This window comes from Micromesistius poutassou (genome assembly GCF_964030765.1).
Source record: "Micromesistius poutassou genome assembly, chromosome: 3".
Classification (NCBI taxonomy): domain Eukaryota; kingdom Metazoa; phylum Chordata; class Actinopteri; order Gadiformes; family Gadidae; genus Micromesistius; species Micromesistius poutassou.
The window spans coordinates 1,844,553-1,862,381 of NC_140273.1; the positions used below are offsets into that span (position 1 = coordinate 1,844,553).

Consider the following 17,829-nt stretch of genomic DNA (forward strand, 5'->3'; position numbering starts at 1 on the left):
ACCTTGCTTGCTCGTGTACTTTACGGGTTTGTATTCTAGAACTTGAACTTGAACTAGTTCAGATTTTGTGACATTCTGAATTTATGCTTAGGTCCAGGTGGCATGTTTATTAAATAGAGTTACTGCCTTAGTTGAGATGAATGAAACAGGTGTACAAATAATATCCACAACAATTTGAGATTGTGGTGATGGGCAGCTGGTAATGGAGAGGATTCATTTTAAAAGATAAGCACAGAATACCAGTTTTTCTTCGGTTTCTAAAAAAACTATGAACTGAACATGAACTAGTTCAAAACTGAATTGGTGAACTATGAACGTGACTTTATTCATTTTCTTTTGTATGAACTGAACTTTGAACTAGTTCATGTGAAGTGTGAACTTGCACAACACTGTCTCACTCTACTGTCTCACAGCGTTACACTCGTTATGATATTCAAACGAAGGCTTTTATTTTAAAGTGCACTCTTCTGAAGGAGCGCAGGGACTTCCGCCCTCCCTTGAGTAAGGATTTGTTGTCATCAAGCCTCGGGTAGATCTGCGATCTGAGGTCTCCAAGGTTGAAATAAACATAAAAGGTAACGTTAATGGCTATATGATCTCATATCGTGCTTATTAAACTAATAATAAATAAAAATATTAATTTATAAACACGCTGATCCAGCCTGGCAGCTAGTAGCTATCTGCCTACACACACACACACACACACACACACACACACACACACACACACACACACATAAGATGCTAAAAGTTCACCGTAGTTTCAATATCATATATATAATATATAACCGTGATGTTCATCTGTGTTGTCGTGTTGTTGTGTCCCAGATATAACCCTAACTCCTAGGTGTAGGCTAGCCGTTGTGTCATTGGAGCTACCAAGACTCTACCTTAAACCCTGGTTCATCTCCTCTCTGTTTCAGGGTCTGGAAGCCACAAAGGTCGAGGTTTTACGTTTTTACGTTTTATAAACCTCAAAAGTCACCAGCCATGGAAAAAAGACGTGAGTACCGTTGAAATGCGACTTTTCTAACACACACACACACACACACACACACACACACAGAATATGTGACTTTTCTTTTTTCTATAGACTCAATTCTACACAATGTGAATATTAACATGTTCAGCCTAAAGCTGATTCACGCGTGACCCTTTCCACAGGCGTACTTCAGCCTCTGTGCCGTGTGTAAACCCCATCGACTGTTGTCTGTTCTCGTCCAGCTCCGTCCAGAAAAAAGGTGTGCGGCGTGTGCGGCTGCGGCTTCGCCACCAGACAGGGGCTGTCCAGCCACGCCCGCCTCCACCTGAGGCACCTCGGCGTGCCGCTGTCGGAGTGCACCAACGGGCCCATCGCGCTGCTCTACGAGCTCAAGGAGAGCAAGGGCTCCCAGCTGGACTTCACCCTGGACCCCAAGAGCCCCATGGTGTCGCCCGGCCCGGCCGAGGCCCAGGGCCAGCCAAAGACCGCGTACGAGGAGGTCCCGGTCACGAAAGACCCTCTGCTGGGATCCCTGACTGGTTTGACCGGCGGCGGCGGCGGCGCTGCCGCTCTCCCGCTGCTCTCTCCCCGTAAAGCGAGCGAGTCCAGAGAGAGCGAGGCCCAGAGCTCGAGCTCCAAACAGACGACGCTGAAGCCGCTGTGGGCGCCGCAGGACACGGACGCCCCTCTGACCTTAGGTAGGGCTCACCTCTGAACTGTGTCGCTATAGTGATGTACGTGGAGGTTATAGGGTTCTAGGTTATAGAGTCTTGAAGTGGAAATCAAGGCAACTTGACAGGTTGGATCAGAGGGTGGAATAGATTTGTTTATTCGAGGATGTAATACAGCACAGGTACAGACTTAGGTGGAATAGTCTTAGTGTAGGTGTGGTGAGGAGTAGTCTCCCGACGTGCTCCTTGGCTGTCGATCCCTCTTCTCACCGAACTAAAGGTTTGGGGCGAGTATTATAGGAAAGAAAGCGTGAATAACAAAAGAACAGAAGCAGTCTCTCCCTCGATAAGGTATATGGCCCTGGCCATGTCCCAGACGACGGGTTGGTTCGTCCTTGTTGGGACATAAACAAATGGAGGATTGTTGTAAATAACCCCTCTTATCAGCAGGAGCGGCAGGGGCCTGTCCCCACACTAAGAATTGTGAACACGGAGAGACACTAAAAACACCAACATTCTACAGCAACAACACAACATCTAATGCAACAACACAACATCTTGTGTAGCAACACGACATCTTATACATCAACACAACATCTTATCCATCAACACAACGTCTTATACATCAATACAACATCTTATATATCAACACAACATCTTATCCATCAACACAACATCTAACGCAACAACACAACATCTTATACATCAACACAACATCTTCTACATCAATACAACATCTTATACATCAACACAACATCTTATCCATCAACACAACATCTAACGCAACAACACAACATCTTATGCAGCAACACAACATCCCGTGCAACAACCGGCAAATCTGACCTTTTCCAAACACCTTCCATGAACCCCTGCAGTGTCCAACTCCAGCGACGAGGTCCACGTGTGCCAGGTGTGCGGCGCGTGGTACGAGACGCGCAAGGGCCTGTCCAGCCACGCGCGGGCCCACCTGAGGCAGCTCGGGGTGTCGGACGCCAGCTCCAAGATCAGCCCCATCGCCCTGCTGTACCACCTCAAGAACCTCACGCCGGAGGACCCGCGCCCCGGGAGCCCCCAGGCCTCACCCCCCAAACCCAGCAGGAAACACCCCCCCTCCCTGGAGCCTCCCTCCACCAGTGGCCTCGCGTCTCCACACCCGCCGCCCCCGCCCAGCAAGCGGCCCAAGGTGCTGAAGGAGTTTGTGTGCGTGCTCTGCGGGGAGGAGTTTGAGAACCGCAAAGGCCTGGGCAGCCACGCGCGCTCCCACCTGCGGCAGATCGGCGTGTCGGACATGCTGGGCAAGACCTCGGCGGTGGAGGCCATCGAGGAGCTGGCCAGCAGCGGGATGCTGGCGGACATCTGGCCCCTGACCGCCAACAAAACCCCCGGCCAGGGCCCGGCCAAAGCCAGGGGGGCGCAGTCGCAGTCGTCGGCCCCGTCGCCGGCGCCGTCACACCCACCCCCGCCCCCCAAGTCCTTCTCCCCCAACAGCTCCGCCCTGTCCAGCCCGGGCCTCCCTGCGCCCGTCAACAAAGCGCCGAAGGCCAAGAAGGGCTTCCGCCTGGCGGTGGACCCCCAGCCGAAGAAGCCCAAGGGAGCGCCCCCGGACGCGGAGATGCCCGCCTCGGTGGACTTCGTCGAGCCCACGTTCGACGGCCAGCGCATCCCCCTGATCCTCTGCGAGTACTGCGGCCAGCTCTTTGACTCCCGGAAGGGCCTCTCCTGCCACGTGCGCGCCCATCTCCGCCAGCTGGGCGTCCCCTGGTCGAGCAAGTCGTCGCCCATCGACCTCCTCCGGCAGCTGATGGGGAAGGGCATGCCTCTGGAAGCCCTGGATCCATCGTCGGGCAAGAAGGGGAACTCACACACCCGTAAGTCAGACACGCCTCGGCGCTGCACCGCTGGACGAATGGGTCCATTTGACCAGCCACAGATTGTATCACATTGCAAACACTGTAAATGTTGTAAAGCTTGTATTAAAATATACTTATACGTTTAAATATATTTTGTTTGATATATGCAGGTATTTATTATTAATTTACTGACTGCCATAGATAGATAGATAGATAGATAGATAACAACTTCATTAATCTTTCTTTATTACAGCAGCAGTGGAAAACACAGGATTTAATTCCATACAATACCAACACAGAGTAGCACTGAGGAAAACAAAAAGAGATGCTGCAGTCAATGCTAAAGTAAAGACAAACGGAGCAAACCGGACAAGCAGTATAAACTATAAAGTGGTGTGTGAAAGTAAAGGACAAAGAGCAGACCAGTGGTTCAGCCCTGTCTCTGTCCCTCTGTCCTCCCGCCGTCTCCAGCCTCGTTCTGCGAGCTGTGTGGGTTCGAGTTCCACCACCGGAAGGCGCTGGCGAGCCACGCCCGCGCCCACCTCCGCCAGCTGGGGGTCACCGAGTGGAAGAGCGACGGGTCCAAGGGCTCGCCCATCGAGATGCTCAACGCGTGGATCCAGAAGGAGCCCGCCAAGGTGGCGGAGATCACCCAGCGCTACCTCATGGGAGACCTCCACATCAAGAAGGTGAGAGAGAGAGAGAGAGAGAGAGAGAGAGAGAGAGAGAGAGAGAGAGAGAGAGAGAGAGAGAGAGAGCTTCAGGGGGGAGGGAGAGAACGCTTGGGAGTGATGACTTCTTCATCAATTATTTTTATTTGTCCTATTTATTTGTAACCTATATAATAAATATTTGTAAGTAGAGCTGCTTTCAAACTTTTTCTGCTGGTGTGCGCCATCTGCTTGTCATTTCATTGTCGATTCATTCATTGTGTCATTCAGCTGCTATCGTCTGATAAGACTCATCATTCCAGTCCCGTGTGTGTTTCCCCCCCCCCGCCCCCAGAGACCGGCCCAGTCTCCCGCCTCCCCCGCGGAGGCCGTCCCTGTGGCCCCCAGGAGCCCGGAGCCACTGGGGCTGCTGCCGGGGCCCCGGGCGGGCCGGGAGCTGCTGGGGGCCCTCGGGGGCTCCCCCAAGGCCGCCCGCAAGCTGTCCACCATGGAGAGGGCCCACGGGGGGCCGAAGCAGCTGGCCTTCAGCCACGTCACGGCGCCGTCCCCCGCCCGTAAGAGACGACGGACACAGAGATACTAAAGAGAGATACTTTCTCTCTTGTTGTATCGAGGGACGGGACGGGGGGACGGGGGGCACTAACCATAATATGCCGCCTCTCGATAAGACAAAAGACAAAAAAAGGCAGTTATCAAATGAAAATGTTTACGGGCAAATATCATTTACATTTAGGGGATTTTGCTGACGCTTTTGTCCTAAGCGACTTACAACATTTCATGCACACATTCACACACCGACGGCGGAGTCGACCACGCAGGGAGACAGCCAGCTCGTACAGGAGCAGTCAGGGTGAGGGCGTCTCGCTCAGGGACACCTCGACACTCAGATAGGAGGAGCTGGGGATCGAACTAGCAACCTTCAGGTTACCAGTCAACCCGCTCTACCGCTTGAGCTAATGTCGTCATTTTATTTGATGTGTTCTCTTGTAGAACAATAAAATATAGTATCATTGTTGTGGCTTTCGTATTTCGCTTATGGTTTCTCGTTTCACAGTTTCCAAGAGAACGTTAAATAACTCACCTGGACCGTTGTCTCCAGGAGTCCGTAACCTGAAGCCGGCGGCGGCGTCGGGGCAGGAGAACGTGGAGGGCAGCCCGCCGCCCCCCCGCCCCGGGAACATCCCCGCTCTGCTGCCCAACCCCCCCCTCACCCCCCTGGTCAAGCTGGTGGGCAAAGTCTACTCCCTCAAGTGCAGGTGAGTGGGCTGGAGCCCCCGTGTCCCCGGTGGGTCGTTTATGGGTCAGGGTTCGGTTCACAGACGTGGACGGACGACGCGTGCATCCGTTATCCACGGCCAGCTGTTTTGGAGTTTAGCTGGGATCAACCGTCCTACCGACTAGTGATAGTTTTTTCTGTCTATTTCACTCCAAAATGTTTATTCAATGTTGTCTAATGTTGACCTAATTGTTTAACTGCAGGTGAAAAGTATGATGATGATTAATAACTTTTCTTTTATGTGCAGCACCTTTTTTTTTTTCAAAACGTGCAATGTAATTTTACTGCTTAAAAATAGTACTTGAAGACAGAAATACATAAAAATAAGGAAATGTAGCCCCAATCAAAGACAGGGGAAATTAAAGTGTGTGTGTGTGTGTGTGTGTGTGTGTGTGTGTGTGTGTGTGTGTGTGTGTGTGTGTGTGTGTGTGTGTGTGTGTGTGTGTGTGTGTGTGTGTGTGTGTGTGTGTGTGTGTGTGTGTGTCTTTATCTGGTGTGTGTGTGTGTGTGTGTGTCTCTGTGTGTGTGTGTGTGTGTGTCTCTAGGTTCTGTGAGCAGGTGTTCCAGGGCCCTCTCTCGGTCCAGGAGGACTGGATCGCTCACCTGCAGAAACACATCCTGAAGCTGGGCTACAAAGGCAAGGCCTCGCCCTCCCCCGCCGTCGCCATGGCCGCCCAGAGCATGGTCGACCCGGCAGCCCTCTAGTCCCCGCCCCCTCTAGTCCCCGCTCCCCTGACCGCGGGAACCATGGCCACCCAAAGCATGGTCGACCCAGCAGCCCTCTAGTCCCCGCCCCCTCTAGTCCCGCCCCCTCCAGTCCCACCCCCTCTAGTCCCGCCCCCCTGACCATGGAGACCATTGGGGGGGTTAGACTGTCCACCCCTTATCAAAGGTCCAGATGCATGCATGGCTACTACAGATAATGTCCAGGGTCTGGGATTGGGTGGGACTTGGTTTGGTGTGAGGGCCGGTTCACTGCGGAGGGTGCACAGGGTTCTGGAGCTCTGGTGCTGAACGACTTTGTCTTTTGCGTTCCTTTAACCCTTCACTGTTACTGCCGCTAGGTTCTGGCAGCATAGGTCTTAATGTTCACAGAAGGCTGTAGAAAGCTGAACACCGGGCGTGCAGAAGAGATTTGCGAAACTTTTTAATACAACAGACGATCGAATGCAATGATTTACCTTTTTTAGAGTCGCATTTAGGATACACTGTTTTACAATATGTTGTCGTCTTTAGTCTCTGTCCTCTACCACGCACACACACACACACACACACACACACACACACACACACACACACACACACACACACACACACACACACACACACACACACACACACTCTCTAATGAATGAATGGGTGTTTTGGTTGGGGCATAAAAGCGAACGTGATTTTGTGTATCACTGTTTTAAGATTATCATGGAGTGGATGTTTTCTTTCGGAGTTGTGAATTCATAGGCTGAGGAGAAATGATTGCTCAATGTCCGCACTCATGAATCTAGAATCCTAGATCTATTCTGTTAAAAAAAAGTCGATGTACGATGTTTAGTGTGTTTTTAGATTGTTTGCTGTTAAGAAAAGATCTCGGGAAATGTGCCATTTATTGTAAAAAGAAAAGCAGAAAAGGCAATGTCCTGCGATGCCTATAGAGGGCGCATCTGAACCACTTAGAAAACTGGCCTTGCGTTTGTATGCGTCTTAGACGAGGTTTTAACCTAATGTGACGGATAAAGTCGAGCCATTTGTCCGTCACAACGCTGTGAGACTTTATGAAGAATAAAGTCATTCCATATCTGTTTACATCCTGATGGATGTGAACCACACACACTCATGCTGTTGCAGGCTTTGACGTGTGTCCCTTAACAACATGGGTTGTTCTGTCCAGGCACATAGGGGCATGTTCTACAGGAATGATACCTTTCTTACCAACCATGAACATGTGATGGAGGTTTATTTGACTTTTTATCAACTTTTGTAGTTTTGTTTATATTTTAAATAAACATGGCAACATGCGATTTCATATCTGTTTCTTTACCTCAATCCCCAAATTATGTTCTTTAAATCCACATCTCCCTGTTTGCAATTCATTTGGTAAAGGTAATCTTTTAAATAGAATTATGCACAGAAGCCTACGGAAGAGGATTAGGGCCACGTGTTAATTTCTTTTGAGTTTGACTTTAAGCCAGAACTCTTTTTATGCTAACTTTAATATCAGAATTCTGATTTTAAACGCAGAATTCTAAGATTAAACTCAGAATTGTTATATTAGTCAGAATTCTGACTTTATTCTCAGAATTCAAAATCACATGTGGCCCTTATCCTCTTCCGTAGATACATTTGTTAATATATAGGCCTATAACTTTTATATAAAGATGCTCTTTATAATTATTCCTTCTAGATTTTTCCTCTAATAAAACCATCCTTGATCATAACATTGTTATTAAACTGTATTTCTCGTACCGCTGGGATCAACCATCCCGTCCACTAAACCTTAAAGCAGATTTCTGGACAGGGCATTCACATGCTTGTTTTCCTTGTAGCTCATCTCCGTCTGTACAACCACCCCTGCTGCTTACCCTCACCTGTTCACCCTCACCCTACACGTGGAGACCAACAGGCGCTTTACAATATACTGCCTAACATTCACCCATTCATGCACACATTCACACCGACGGCGTTGTCAGCCATGCAATGCGACAGCCAGCTGGTCTGGAACAGTCAGGGTGAGGTGCCTTGCTCAGGGACACCAACATTCCGCTAGGAGAAGCCGGGGATCGAACTAGCAACCTTCCGGTTACCAGCCAACCCGCTCTACCTCCTGAGCCTACACATGCAAGAGGGAGACTCCTTCTGCAGATCTCAATGTCCAAGTTCGACCCTGCACGTCGGGGGACGAATGGATCAAGTAAACAAGGGCAGCACAACAACAGATGGATACGAGCTAGATACGACGCATCAATCAATAGCAGCTACAGCAAACATCGTCACGGAACAGCTTCTGCCCGACCACGGCTGGTTGAGTCACGCTTTACCCCCGCCCCCCCCCGGAGTGAAACACAATATGAACGTCCCCTGGGGGGTCTCAGCCTACCGCTGCTGGCCGGGAATAAATAAAAGTAGGATTATCACTTTGAGATGATTATTAATAAATGCGCGCTCCTGTTACATTGCGCAATAGACGGACCGGCAGAGCTCAGCCAGCATGGCGTCCACTGGGAACCACGGTCTGGTTACAGGGGTCTGTATTATGGAGCAGGTGAACTCAGGTGAACTTGTACCCCCCTTCTAAGAGTACCCCACTTTTAAGGGGAAAAATTAATAACATGAACATGAATTATGTCTGTGGGTTCTATTTGGGAGGGTAAACATCATGAACATCAAAAGGGTGCAAATACTCACAATTTAGTGAGAAACATGGGCCCGTGCTTCATGCAACTGTTGGATAATTTCTCCCCTCAAAAGAAGCACAACGCAAGGGGAGGGTCAGCTCTACATTGATGCATGTAGAGCTGAACCCCATTCAAATATATTCCTCCTGAAACATTTTGGTGTTTCTGGATGCGCTTTCCTTCTCACGGATTCTGTGTTTTCAGATTTAGGTTTCAACCCATCGTCCATTTTATCGAATTTTTTTTTGTCTTTCAGAATTTAAACTTGTTCAGGGTGAGAAAAAAAATTATACTTAGTATCTTTTTTTTTTTTTTTTTGAGTAAAGAGTACTCCAAAGTACCCCTAGGGGTACGCGGTCCTCCATTTGAGAACCACCCCTCTAGAAAGACGGACAGCCCGCAGGAGTGGTACTAGGCTAGGCCCTGCTACACACACACACACACACACACACACACACACACACACACACACACACACACACACACACACACATCCTTCGTCCCTTGGTGCGCCGCAAAACACTGGATCCAACTTTGTAAATGCGGTGAAAAAATACAACAACACAGATTTGGTGAGGATGATTGTAATTGTGTTCAAGAATGCCGTCAACAGGGAGGAGGGCATGGGGTAAACTGAGAGCGTGCATTCGATATGTAATCACTGCAATCCTCCTCAGGAGAGCTGCACCAGGTTAGGACTTGTCTGGGAGTCTTGGACTGGATCTCTACTGCAGACTCCTGCTGCTAAGACTCAAGAGTGTCGATTTGCAGGAGCATTTAGGGAACGGGCACCGTGGACAAACTAGACTGGACCGGTGCTCTGGCTGATGGTGGTGGGGGGGGAGGGGGGAGTATGATTCCAACGAGAAGAGGAGGAGAACACTTTGATTGGCTTCCACTGCCCACACCTACTCCGAGTCGGCGGCAGTAGGTATGTGGACCTGTTGCCAATAGTTCAATTATTTTTTTGTTGCCACTCTTCAGGTTCAAACCAATTCCAGCCATGTCAGAGTTGTTTTTCTTATGAATAGGCCGATCCATTAGATGCCTTTTTTTTTTCTTAATGTTCTGCTTTAAAGATAGAGAGATAGATATTTCAGTACCTATATCTCACTCTCACTAAGTCCACCTCTGAGACGTGAGATCATGTCTTATATCAGATTACACTAATGACGCGCCCGCTGGACCAACACAGCGCACAACTCCACAACACTATAATCCAATACAACACATGCAGAGTGCATCTGGACATCTGGCCACCGGACTGGAGCCCAGGGTGTGACGCCACTGGTTTGGACTTTTGAACCCCTTCTCCCAGTCTTCCCAGTTAGCCTGGTGGTGAAAGGGGACTAGAGCCCTGAATGGTTTCGGTTGTCTCAACGACCACTCCACCATCCAGAAAGACTTAAAACTATCAGAACTGATCTCATTTGATGCCTTTGGCTCATTACTTAAGGACTTATTATATATAAATCTTAAACATTCTACCTGTGTATAATTCCTTACTTAAAATCCTTCCGTCTTTTAATTGTGTGTAAATTGTGCGTTCTGTTTGTATGAAACATATATGTATTGTCTGTTCTATGCTGCCCTCATGGCAGGGTCTCTCTTGAAAAATTGATTTTAATCTCCATGAGACTTTGACCTGGTTAAATAAGGTCAAATAAAATGAAAGAAAACCTTGCTCAACACAAGTACAGGAGATCAACAGCCTGTTGTTCTCTGTGGTTGTACGGCTGTGGAATAATGACCAAGAATGTACCCTGAGATCTCAGCCAAAAGGATCGATGCTTCTCTCATTCCACAAAGCTGGAGTTATCCTCCAATTATTCCTTGCTTCAGAGGGCCTTTTATGTCTGTTATGTCTGGGGGCATTAAAGAGAATATGCCGCCTCTCAATAAGACAAAAGCAAATATCAAATTAAAATGTTTACGTTTTACATCAACGTGGTATTCATTTTATTTGATGTGTTTTCTTGTAGAACAATAAAAGATCATTGTTGTCATTGTTTTACTGCCTGTCAGTGCGGCATATATTTAGTTTTTCATTTGTTTTTACTGCAGATGCAAGGTGCAAACGACAATCCACCCATGTGGAAAATATTCTTATCATAAATATTTTGTATTTTGCTTATTTAGTCTTGTTTCATGGCATCTCTTTCTGTGCTCCCACCCGTTAGAAGCAGGACACACATGCTGCTCCAACTGTTGTCCTCTGAGTCAGCAGAAGATTCCCAGGGAACGGGAATCCTCTGGAAGGTTCCAGGAAGGTGTGCAGCAGTAAGTGGACATTCTGTTGTTTACGCCAGCAGAGCTTCTCCCCGTTTCCCTTGATGCAAACGGAGAGAAACATCTGCTAAATACTTAATGTGAGAGGCAGACATTTATAAATAAATATATACAACCCAAAAAGGTAAATAGTGAGGAAGTGATGAACTCACACGCAAAACACCAACACACCACACACTGTTTATCATTACTCTGTTCTGCATTAGTTGATTCATAGGGTTAGGGTTAGGGTTAACAAGAATGACGAGTGATGTAAATATGCTCACGCTAATTACTGCCCATGCAGTATTTCGTGCATTGCACGAGCAGTGTAATAACAAATTAGACCCAGGGAAATTAATAACGATAAATAAACACACACACACACACACACACACCCTAGGATACTTTTAAAATGTATCCAGTTACAGAATACATGCCCAAAAATGTAATTTGTAACGTATTCCGTCACATTGCTCAATCTGAGTATCGTATTCTGAATACTTGGATTACTTCCACATTGAATACACATTTTATAAGTGTAGGAATGCGCCATCAAATCCTGCTTACTAAACAAGCCTATTCTGGTGTGTTCTTCTGTTCCAACTGGCTGAATGTGTTAGGCCCTCGCCTTGCGTGGCTGACACCGCCGTCGATGTGTGAATATGTGCATGAATTGGTGAATGGGTGATGAATGAATGGGTGAATGTGAGGCTATATTGTAAAGCACTTTGAGTGGCACCTGGTTAGAAAAGCGCGGTATAAATGCAGTCCATTTACACTACAATAACCGATGTGTCTTTTCATTGTGTCTTCTGGCACGCCTGCTTGAAAATAAGTTTTACTGCTGGGTCTTATTTCTGTCTCCTGACAACAGCCGAAGGAATGACACAACAAACGTGTGTTTTCGACATCAATTAAAGCGTTAGGGTTGTTTAGGTGGGGGTGCGTGTGTCGTCGGGCAGACTAGCCCAGTGGAGAACGTCAACAGTGGAGCGGAACAGCTCTAAATATGGATCCAGGCCTCCTCTTGTTGAAGTGAGCAAAAATCTGTGAAGGCTTACCGCTGAGATTTTATTTGAAGACTGTTTACACAGCGCTCTGAGTGGCTGACTCTTCAGCGGGGTCTCGGAGCAGAGATGCAGGGTTGTGGCTCTCTGGCCGACATCCGATGAATCACGGTGTTTAGATGAGGCTTCTGATAGGCCTACTCTGCGCTTTTATTCTCCTTCTCCTCATGCTCCGACTCTCTCCTCTTTCACAGCCATGAAACCATTTGACCTCATGAGAGAAGCAGAGCATTTATGAATAGGGCTACTTTTATATTTACATTTACATTGAGGGCATTTAGCAGACGCTTTTATCCAAAGTGACTTACAATAAGTACATTTGTCAGAAGAAGAGAAACAACAATACATTGCTGTCGGTACAGTAAGGATGTTCATAGAACCAAGTGCCAAGCCTTGCATCTGCAGTGAAAACTAATGAAAAATAAAATTATTGGCACATAACCCAATGCCTTCGACTGACTGACAGTTTAATGATGAGTGACGGCAGCAGGAGGGATCTGGGTGTGATGGAGGGTCTGATCAGAGCTACGGGTGCAGGGTGAATTTACAGCCTGCTGCCTTGGCTGTCCTGGAGGCCACAAGTCAGCCTGATGAAATGGGGAGGATTCAGAATGTAGTGCTGGAAGTGAGAGGCTAGGGTGAGGTATTAGGGTAATTAAGTCAATAAAAGTCAATACACACACACACACACACACACACACACACACACACACACACACACATGCACGCAGAGACAAACACACACACACACACACACACACACACACACACACACACACACACACACAACCACACATGCACACACACACACACACACAACCACACACACACACACACACACAAACCTTCTTAACTACCTGCAAGGAAAGAAAGGAAGACAGGAAACGAATGAGTGAGAGAAAGAGAAGCTGGAGGACGGGACAGTGAAACACCACAGTCCTAGTTACACTTTAGCCGCTCTGTGTGGGGGTTAGTCCTCACGCACGCTGGGCTCATTTGGAGCCCAACAGAATCCACACATCTGCTCCACCTTTGTCTGCCTGACAACACGTGTCTCCGCGGTTCTGTACCGGCCAATCGACGCCCCGAGACGCCATCGGGAATCTGTCTGATTGAAGAACAGCTTCCAGCGCTGCAGCCTAAGAAACCGACCGTTCCTCTAGCTCCCCCCAGCCCACGCCTCCCCCCCCCACTTGTGAGGAGAGCCTCGCTCTCCTCACAAGTACTTTTAGCCTTCGGCCTCGCAGCAGAATCACCGTAGTACTATTACGCAGCAGTGCTCGCTGTCAAGGTGAAAACTCACTCACACAAATAACGCCCAGTGCTGAAAATCTAATTTGATCCTTTGTGGTATCGTCGTTTCGGGCCAGGTGTGACTCGGAGAGGTAAATGTTCAACACGTAGTTTTATTCAGAGAAAGGTAAACGTGCTTGTACTCTGGAGGTGATTCATGAAGCATCTCTCGAACACTCATATTGGACATATTGGGAGTGGGCGGTATGGTAAATAAGCCAAATTTTTGTGGCAGATCTGTACGCCCACCAAATACCAAGGCCCCCTTCTCTGGCTCTGGGGTTATGGCGGTAGCACTAGAACATTAGGGGACATAGCTTTTAGTTTTTTACAAAGAACAAGGGACAACTCAACTTCCTAAACCAAGAGAAATCATTGGTGGTTTGTGTGACTCCCAACTGATCTGGCCCCCATTGCACTCCTGATCCTCCATGGAAGGAGGGATCACTCCAAGGGAGGGGTCCCCCACTCTGAAGGAGGGATCCCCCACTCTAAGGGAGGGGTCCCCCACTCTGAAGGAGGGATCCCCCACTCTGAAGAAGGGACCCCCCCACTCTGAAGGAGGGATCCCCCACTCTGAAGGAGGGACCCCCCCCACTCTGAAGGAGGGATCCCCCACTCTGCGTTCCTTCTCCAGATCTCCTCCTTGCTCTTTAAGGGAGTTTTTTTCTTGCCCTCTGGGGGGCTAGGGGTCAGGGGTCGGGGTGTGGGGGGGGGGGGGGGGGGGGGTTATAAATATACGACCTGTTAAGCCCTTTGAGACTGTACCTGTGATTAAGGGCTATACTAATAAAATTGAATTGAATTGAATTGATCATCATATATGATTTTATGCTCATGTTTGGTTCGTGAACAAGAATAACTTGACAAACTAAAAAGATAATTTACTACAAATCAGTATTGATTGTTTTTGATGCTCTGTTTGGCCTAATAACACTTCTCCGCTCTAACCTTGTGCAGCAGGTCTGACTGCAGTCAAGCAGAAACAGTTTTTAGACTTCAGGTCTAACGTCTTTTGTTTCTGAGGAGTAGTAGTAAAGTAAAATTCCTCAGCTCCACTGCCTGAGATTTATGTTCCAGGTTTGATTCTCCAGCCCTCCACCGACAGCTCAGAAGAGTAAAACAGTAATAGGTACACTCCACTTATACACTCAAATTGAATATGCTTCAGCAACAGTGAATATCTATTCCTTCCCCAAAGTCAGAGTGGTATTTTGGTTTAATGATGGCGGATGTGTTTACAAGCCTTCAGAAGTACCAGTAGACTTATTCTAAGCATTCATTGTTTCTACGTGAAGGTGATAATTCTCCCTGTGCACACTACATGTCCATTGGTATTTTAGTCTTACTATTTTTGGAATAAATAAGTTATTATGTTATTGTGCTGCCCAGTGTATTGTGATTAAGAATGGACACAATGCCCTGAGCGAAGAATGGACGTCCTTGGTGAAGTTAGTCCCCGTAGAGGAGTGAGGATGAGTGGCTTTGTGGTGGTTTGACGTCCCAGTCGGACAGCCAATAGGCAACAGGGGGCGGGTCTCAAGGTGCCGTGGGTCCCGGTGGGACAGCCAATAGGCAACAGGGGGTGAGTCTCAAGGTGAAAAGGGTCACGGTGGGACAGCCAATAGGCAACAGGGGCCGGAGCTCAAGGTGATAAGGGTCCCATATGAATTTTTAGAACAATGTTAAACATATCTTTGGGTTTATTATTATAGTCCACTTTGTTCTATTGAGTTACCGTCCACCATACACCAATCTATAAATTCCTACATTGTGAAAGTCACAGAGAAACATTAAGTTACTGGTTGGTTTTTGTTTGCTTATATTTTTCATGATTGAGGCTTTATCCGAAAAAAGTCAGGATAAACAGGTTATTGGTAACAACCAGGAGAGATTTTCGATCACGAATCATGATTTCTGTAAGCAATGCAAATAGTTAGTAGTAAATGTGTTAAAGCTAGGGTAGGTAATTTAATTGGAATTTTTGGTCATTTATATTGAAATTCTCTCCATCCCAAAAGTTTAAATAAATCAAATGCTCTGACATCATAAAGACACTAACTCTGGCTGTCTTGGTTCTGTAACCCTTAAAATCATTACACGGGCCCGTATAAGATGATTGGACTGTCAACCTATGCAAACCCATGCACCGACTGTGCATGACCAACGCCCAGTTCTAGAGTCATTCATTCGAACGTTTCCAAAAAAGTTCATAATTTTCCTAGAATTCATAATTGTTGCTGTTGTTCATTAACATCATTAACGTCATTAACAATTTTTCTTCATATTTTCATTTCCGTTTCTGTTGGCGGTGGACTGTTGCCAAAACCATTTCTAATAGAATATGCTCCATTTTAGTGCACTGCTGTATTCATGCATCTGCATGTTTTGACTTGTCTCGACTTGTCTCCAGTTTGTACGGCCCCAGGTTAAATGTGATCATCATCATCACTTCACGTGTTGACAGAAACATCGGAATGGAGAAACGTGGGTAGGTTTGTGGTGAGTGATGGATGGCTTGCTGAATTAATTACATTGCGTGCGAAACTTTCACGTGATCAGGAGCCACCAGCTGTGACTAACCCGCTGCTGACTCTCAGACTCATAGATATAGGTGTACAAATACATTTTTAGAGGATATATCGCTATAGGACAGAGTGTCATCTGGAAAGTTAACCTCCCTTTCCCACCTCTCCGTGTGTCCTCCTGGAGGTGGCACATCCACTAGAGCGTTCCCTCTCAAAGGCCTCCCATTCACTTACAGTCTGTGGCCACATCGTTATGAACCGCAGTTACATCACGTTGCTTCTGCACTAAATTACACTCCTTCTGAAGTATTTGCATATCTGCACATTTGTGTCTGCAGGCGGGATTGAAAGAAACAGTTAGGATCTGTAAAATCATCAAACATGCTTAGGATAATCCCCCATGTCAGAGGCAATCATCTTCCTTTCCTTCTGCAGTATGACAGAATGATCTATGAATGGATGTTGCTCCTGTAAAGCCGGCCGTATACCACTTGAACACTTTACACTCACACTTTACACTTACACTTACATTTTACACTTACACTTTACACTACACTTACACTTTACTATCATTACTTATTATTACTTATTACTACTGTCTTACTTTCTCTTATTTTAATTACTCTATTTCATTTAATTATTATTATTTATTATTGTGATCTATGCTGCTACTTATTTTTACTCTTTTTTTAAATATTATTTTCACTTATCTTTATTTACTTTATCTTGTATTGTTGCTGCTCTGTGGCTGTTGAGGAACCAAGCCCAAGAAATGTGTTCTCATGTACTTGTGCACAATAATATCTAATGCACCACCATCGGCCTAGTCTGTGTCTCCAGAGAGCTGCCGCTGGTTGGAAGGTGTTCTGCAACAGAGAACATCTGTGGTGAGCAGATGTGGAAGGGGATAGGAGAAGGTTCTGGAACCTCAGACCTGGTGTTGGAGAGAGTGGAGCGGAGGAGATGGAGGCCAACCCGGAGAGCCAGAGCTGTGTAATGGGGCAACTGGGAGAACATTCCCAAGGAAAACCTGGCACAGTAATGAAACGTCTGGACTGCAGGGAGACAAATGTACAATAGCACGATTGTAGACATATGGAGTAAATTCAGGAGGACCCATCGAGGTCCATTAACAACCGATCTGCTTGTCTATAACTGACATTGACTTACTAACACAAACTACATTAACATTTACATTGAGGGCATTTAGCAGCTTTTATCCAAAGCGATATATGTACAATATGTACATTTTTCAGAAGAAAGAGAAACAACAATATATCGCTGTCAGTACAGTAAGGATGTTCAAAGAACCAAGTGCCAAGCACTAACAATTGTTAGGTTTAGTGGAAAGTCAGAAACTAAAAGTAAAATAAACATCTAACTAAAACTCTCACTAAAAACGATCTTCTCAATAACTCATGATAACAGTCCCAAACCAGATGAAAAGAGAAAACTAATTGGAGTGAATGAATCACCGCAGATACCTCGTCACCGCATCACTCAAGCACTTTGAGTTTCCACTAAACTAACGGCAACACTCGACCCAGTCCCTGAGGTCTGATCTGTCTTATTGATCAGAGAGAGAGGAACCTTCTCTCTCACTGAGAGAAGGAGAGAGAGAGAGAGAGAGAGAGAGAGAGAGAGAGAGAGAGAGAGAGAGAGAGAGAGAGAGAGAGAGAGAGAGATGTTTAGTGTAAGGGTGAGCGCTCCATGGATAGATAAGAAACACTAAAGAGTACATATGAACTTGGGTCTCTGAGCGGGGAACCGCCCTGAGGAGAGAGACGCTGTGTGGGTGAAACTCAAATCGTCTGTAGGAGCAGCACTCGGC

At 46.9% G+C, this 17,829-nt stretch overlaps 1 protein-coding gene across 1 annotated transcript; it reads left to right on the top strand.

The window, feature by feature from the left end:
• The first annotated feature begins 485 nt into the window (after nt 1–485).
• wiza (WIZ zinc finger a) lies at nt 486–7,076 on the top strand. Its single transcript, XM_084465873.1, has 8 exons — nt 486–575; nt 924–1,003; nt 1,225–1,680; nt 2,529–3,521; nt 3,975–4,192; nt 4,509–4,728; nt 5,274–5,430; nt 5,996–7,076. The coding sequence occupies exons 2-8, from the start codon at nt 991–993 to the stop codon at nt 6,153–6,155; spliced, it is 2,217 nt and encodes a 738-aa protein (XP_084321999.1). The 5' UTR covers nt 486–575; nt 924–990; the 3' UTR covers nt 6,156–7,076.
• Nucleotides 7,077–17,829: the final 10,753 nt, after the last annotated feature.

What these genes read in the sequence shown, in the direction of transcription:
- wiza (XM_084465873.1), top strand. An exon ending in GAAGGGGAACTCACACACCC is followed by an intron (nt 3,522 to 3,974) that starts GTAAGTCAGACA and finishes CGCCGTCTCCAG; the next exon opens with CCTCGTTCTGCGAGCTGTGT. An exon ending in GTCTACTCCCTCAAGTGCAG is followed by an intron (nt 5,431 to 5,995) that starts GTGAGTGGGCTG and finishes GTGTGTCTCTAG; the next exon opens with GTTCTGTGAGCAGGTGTTCC.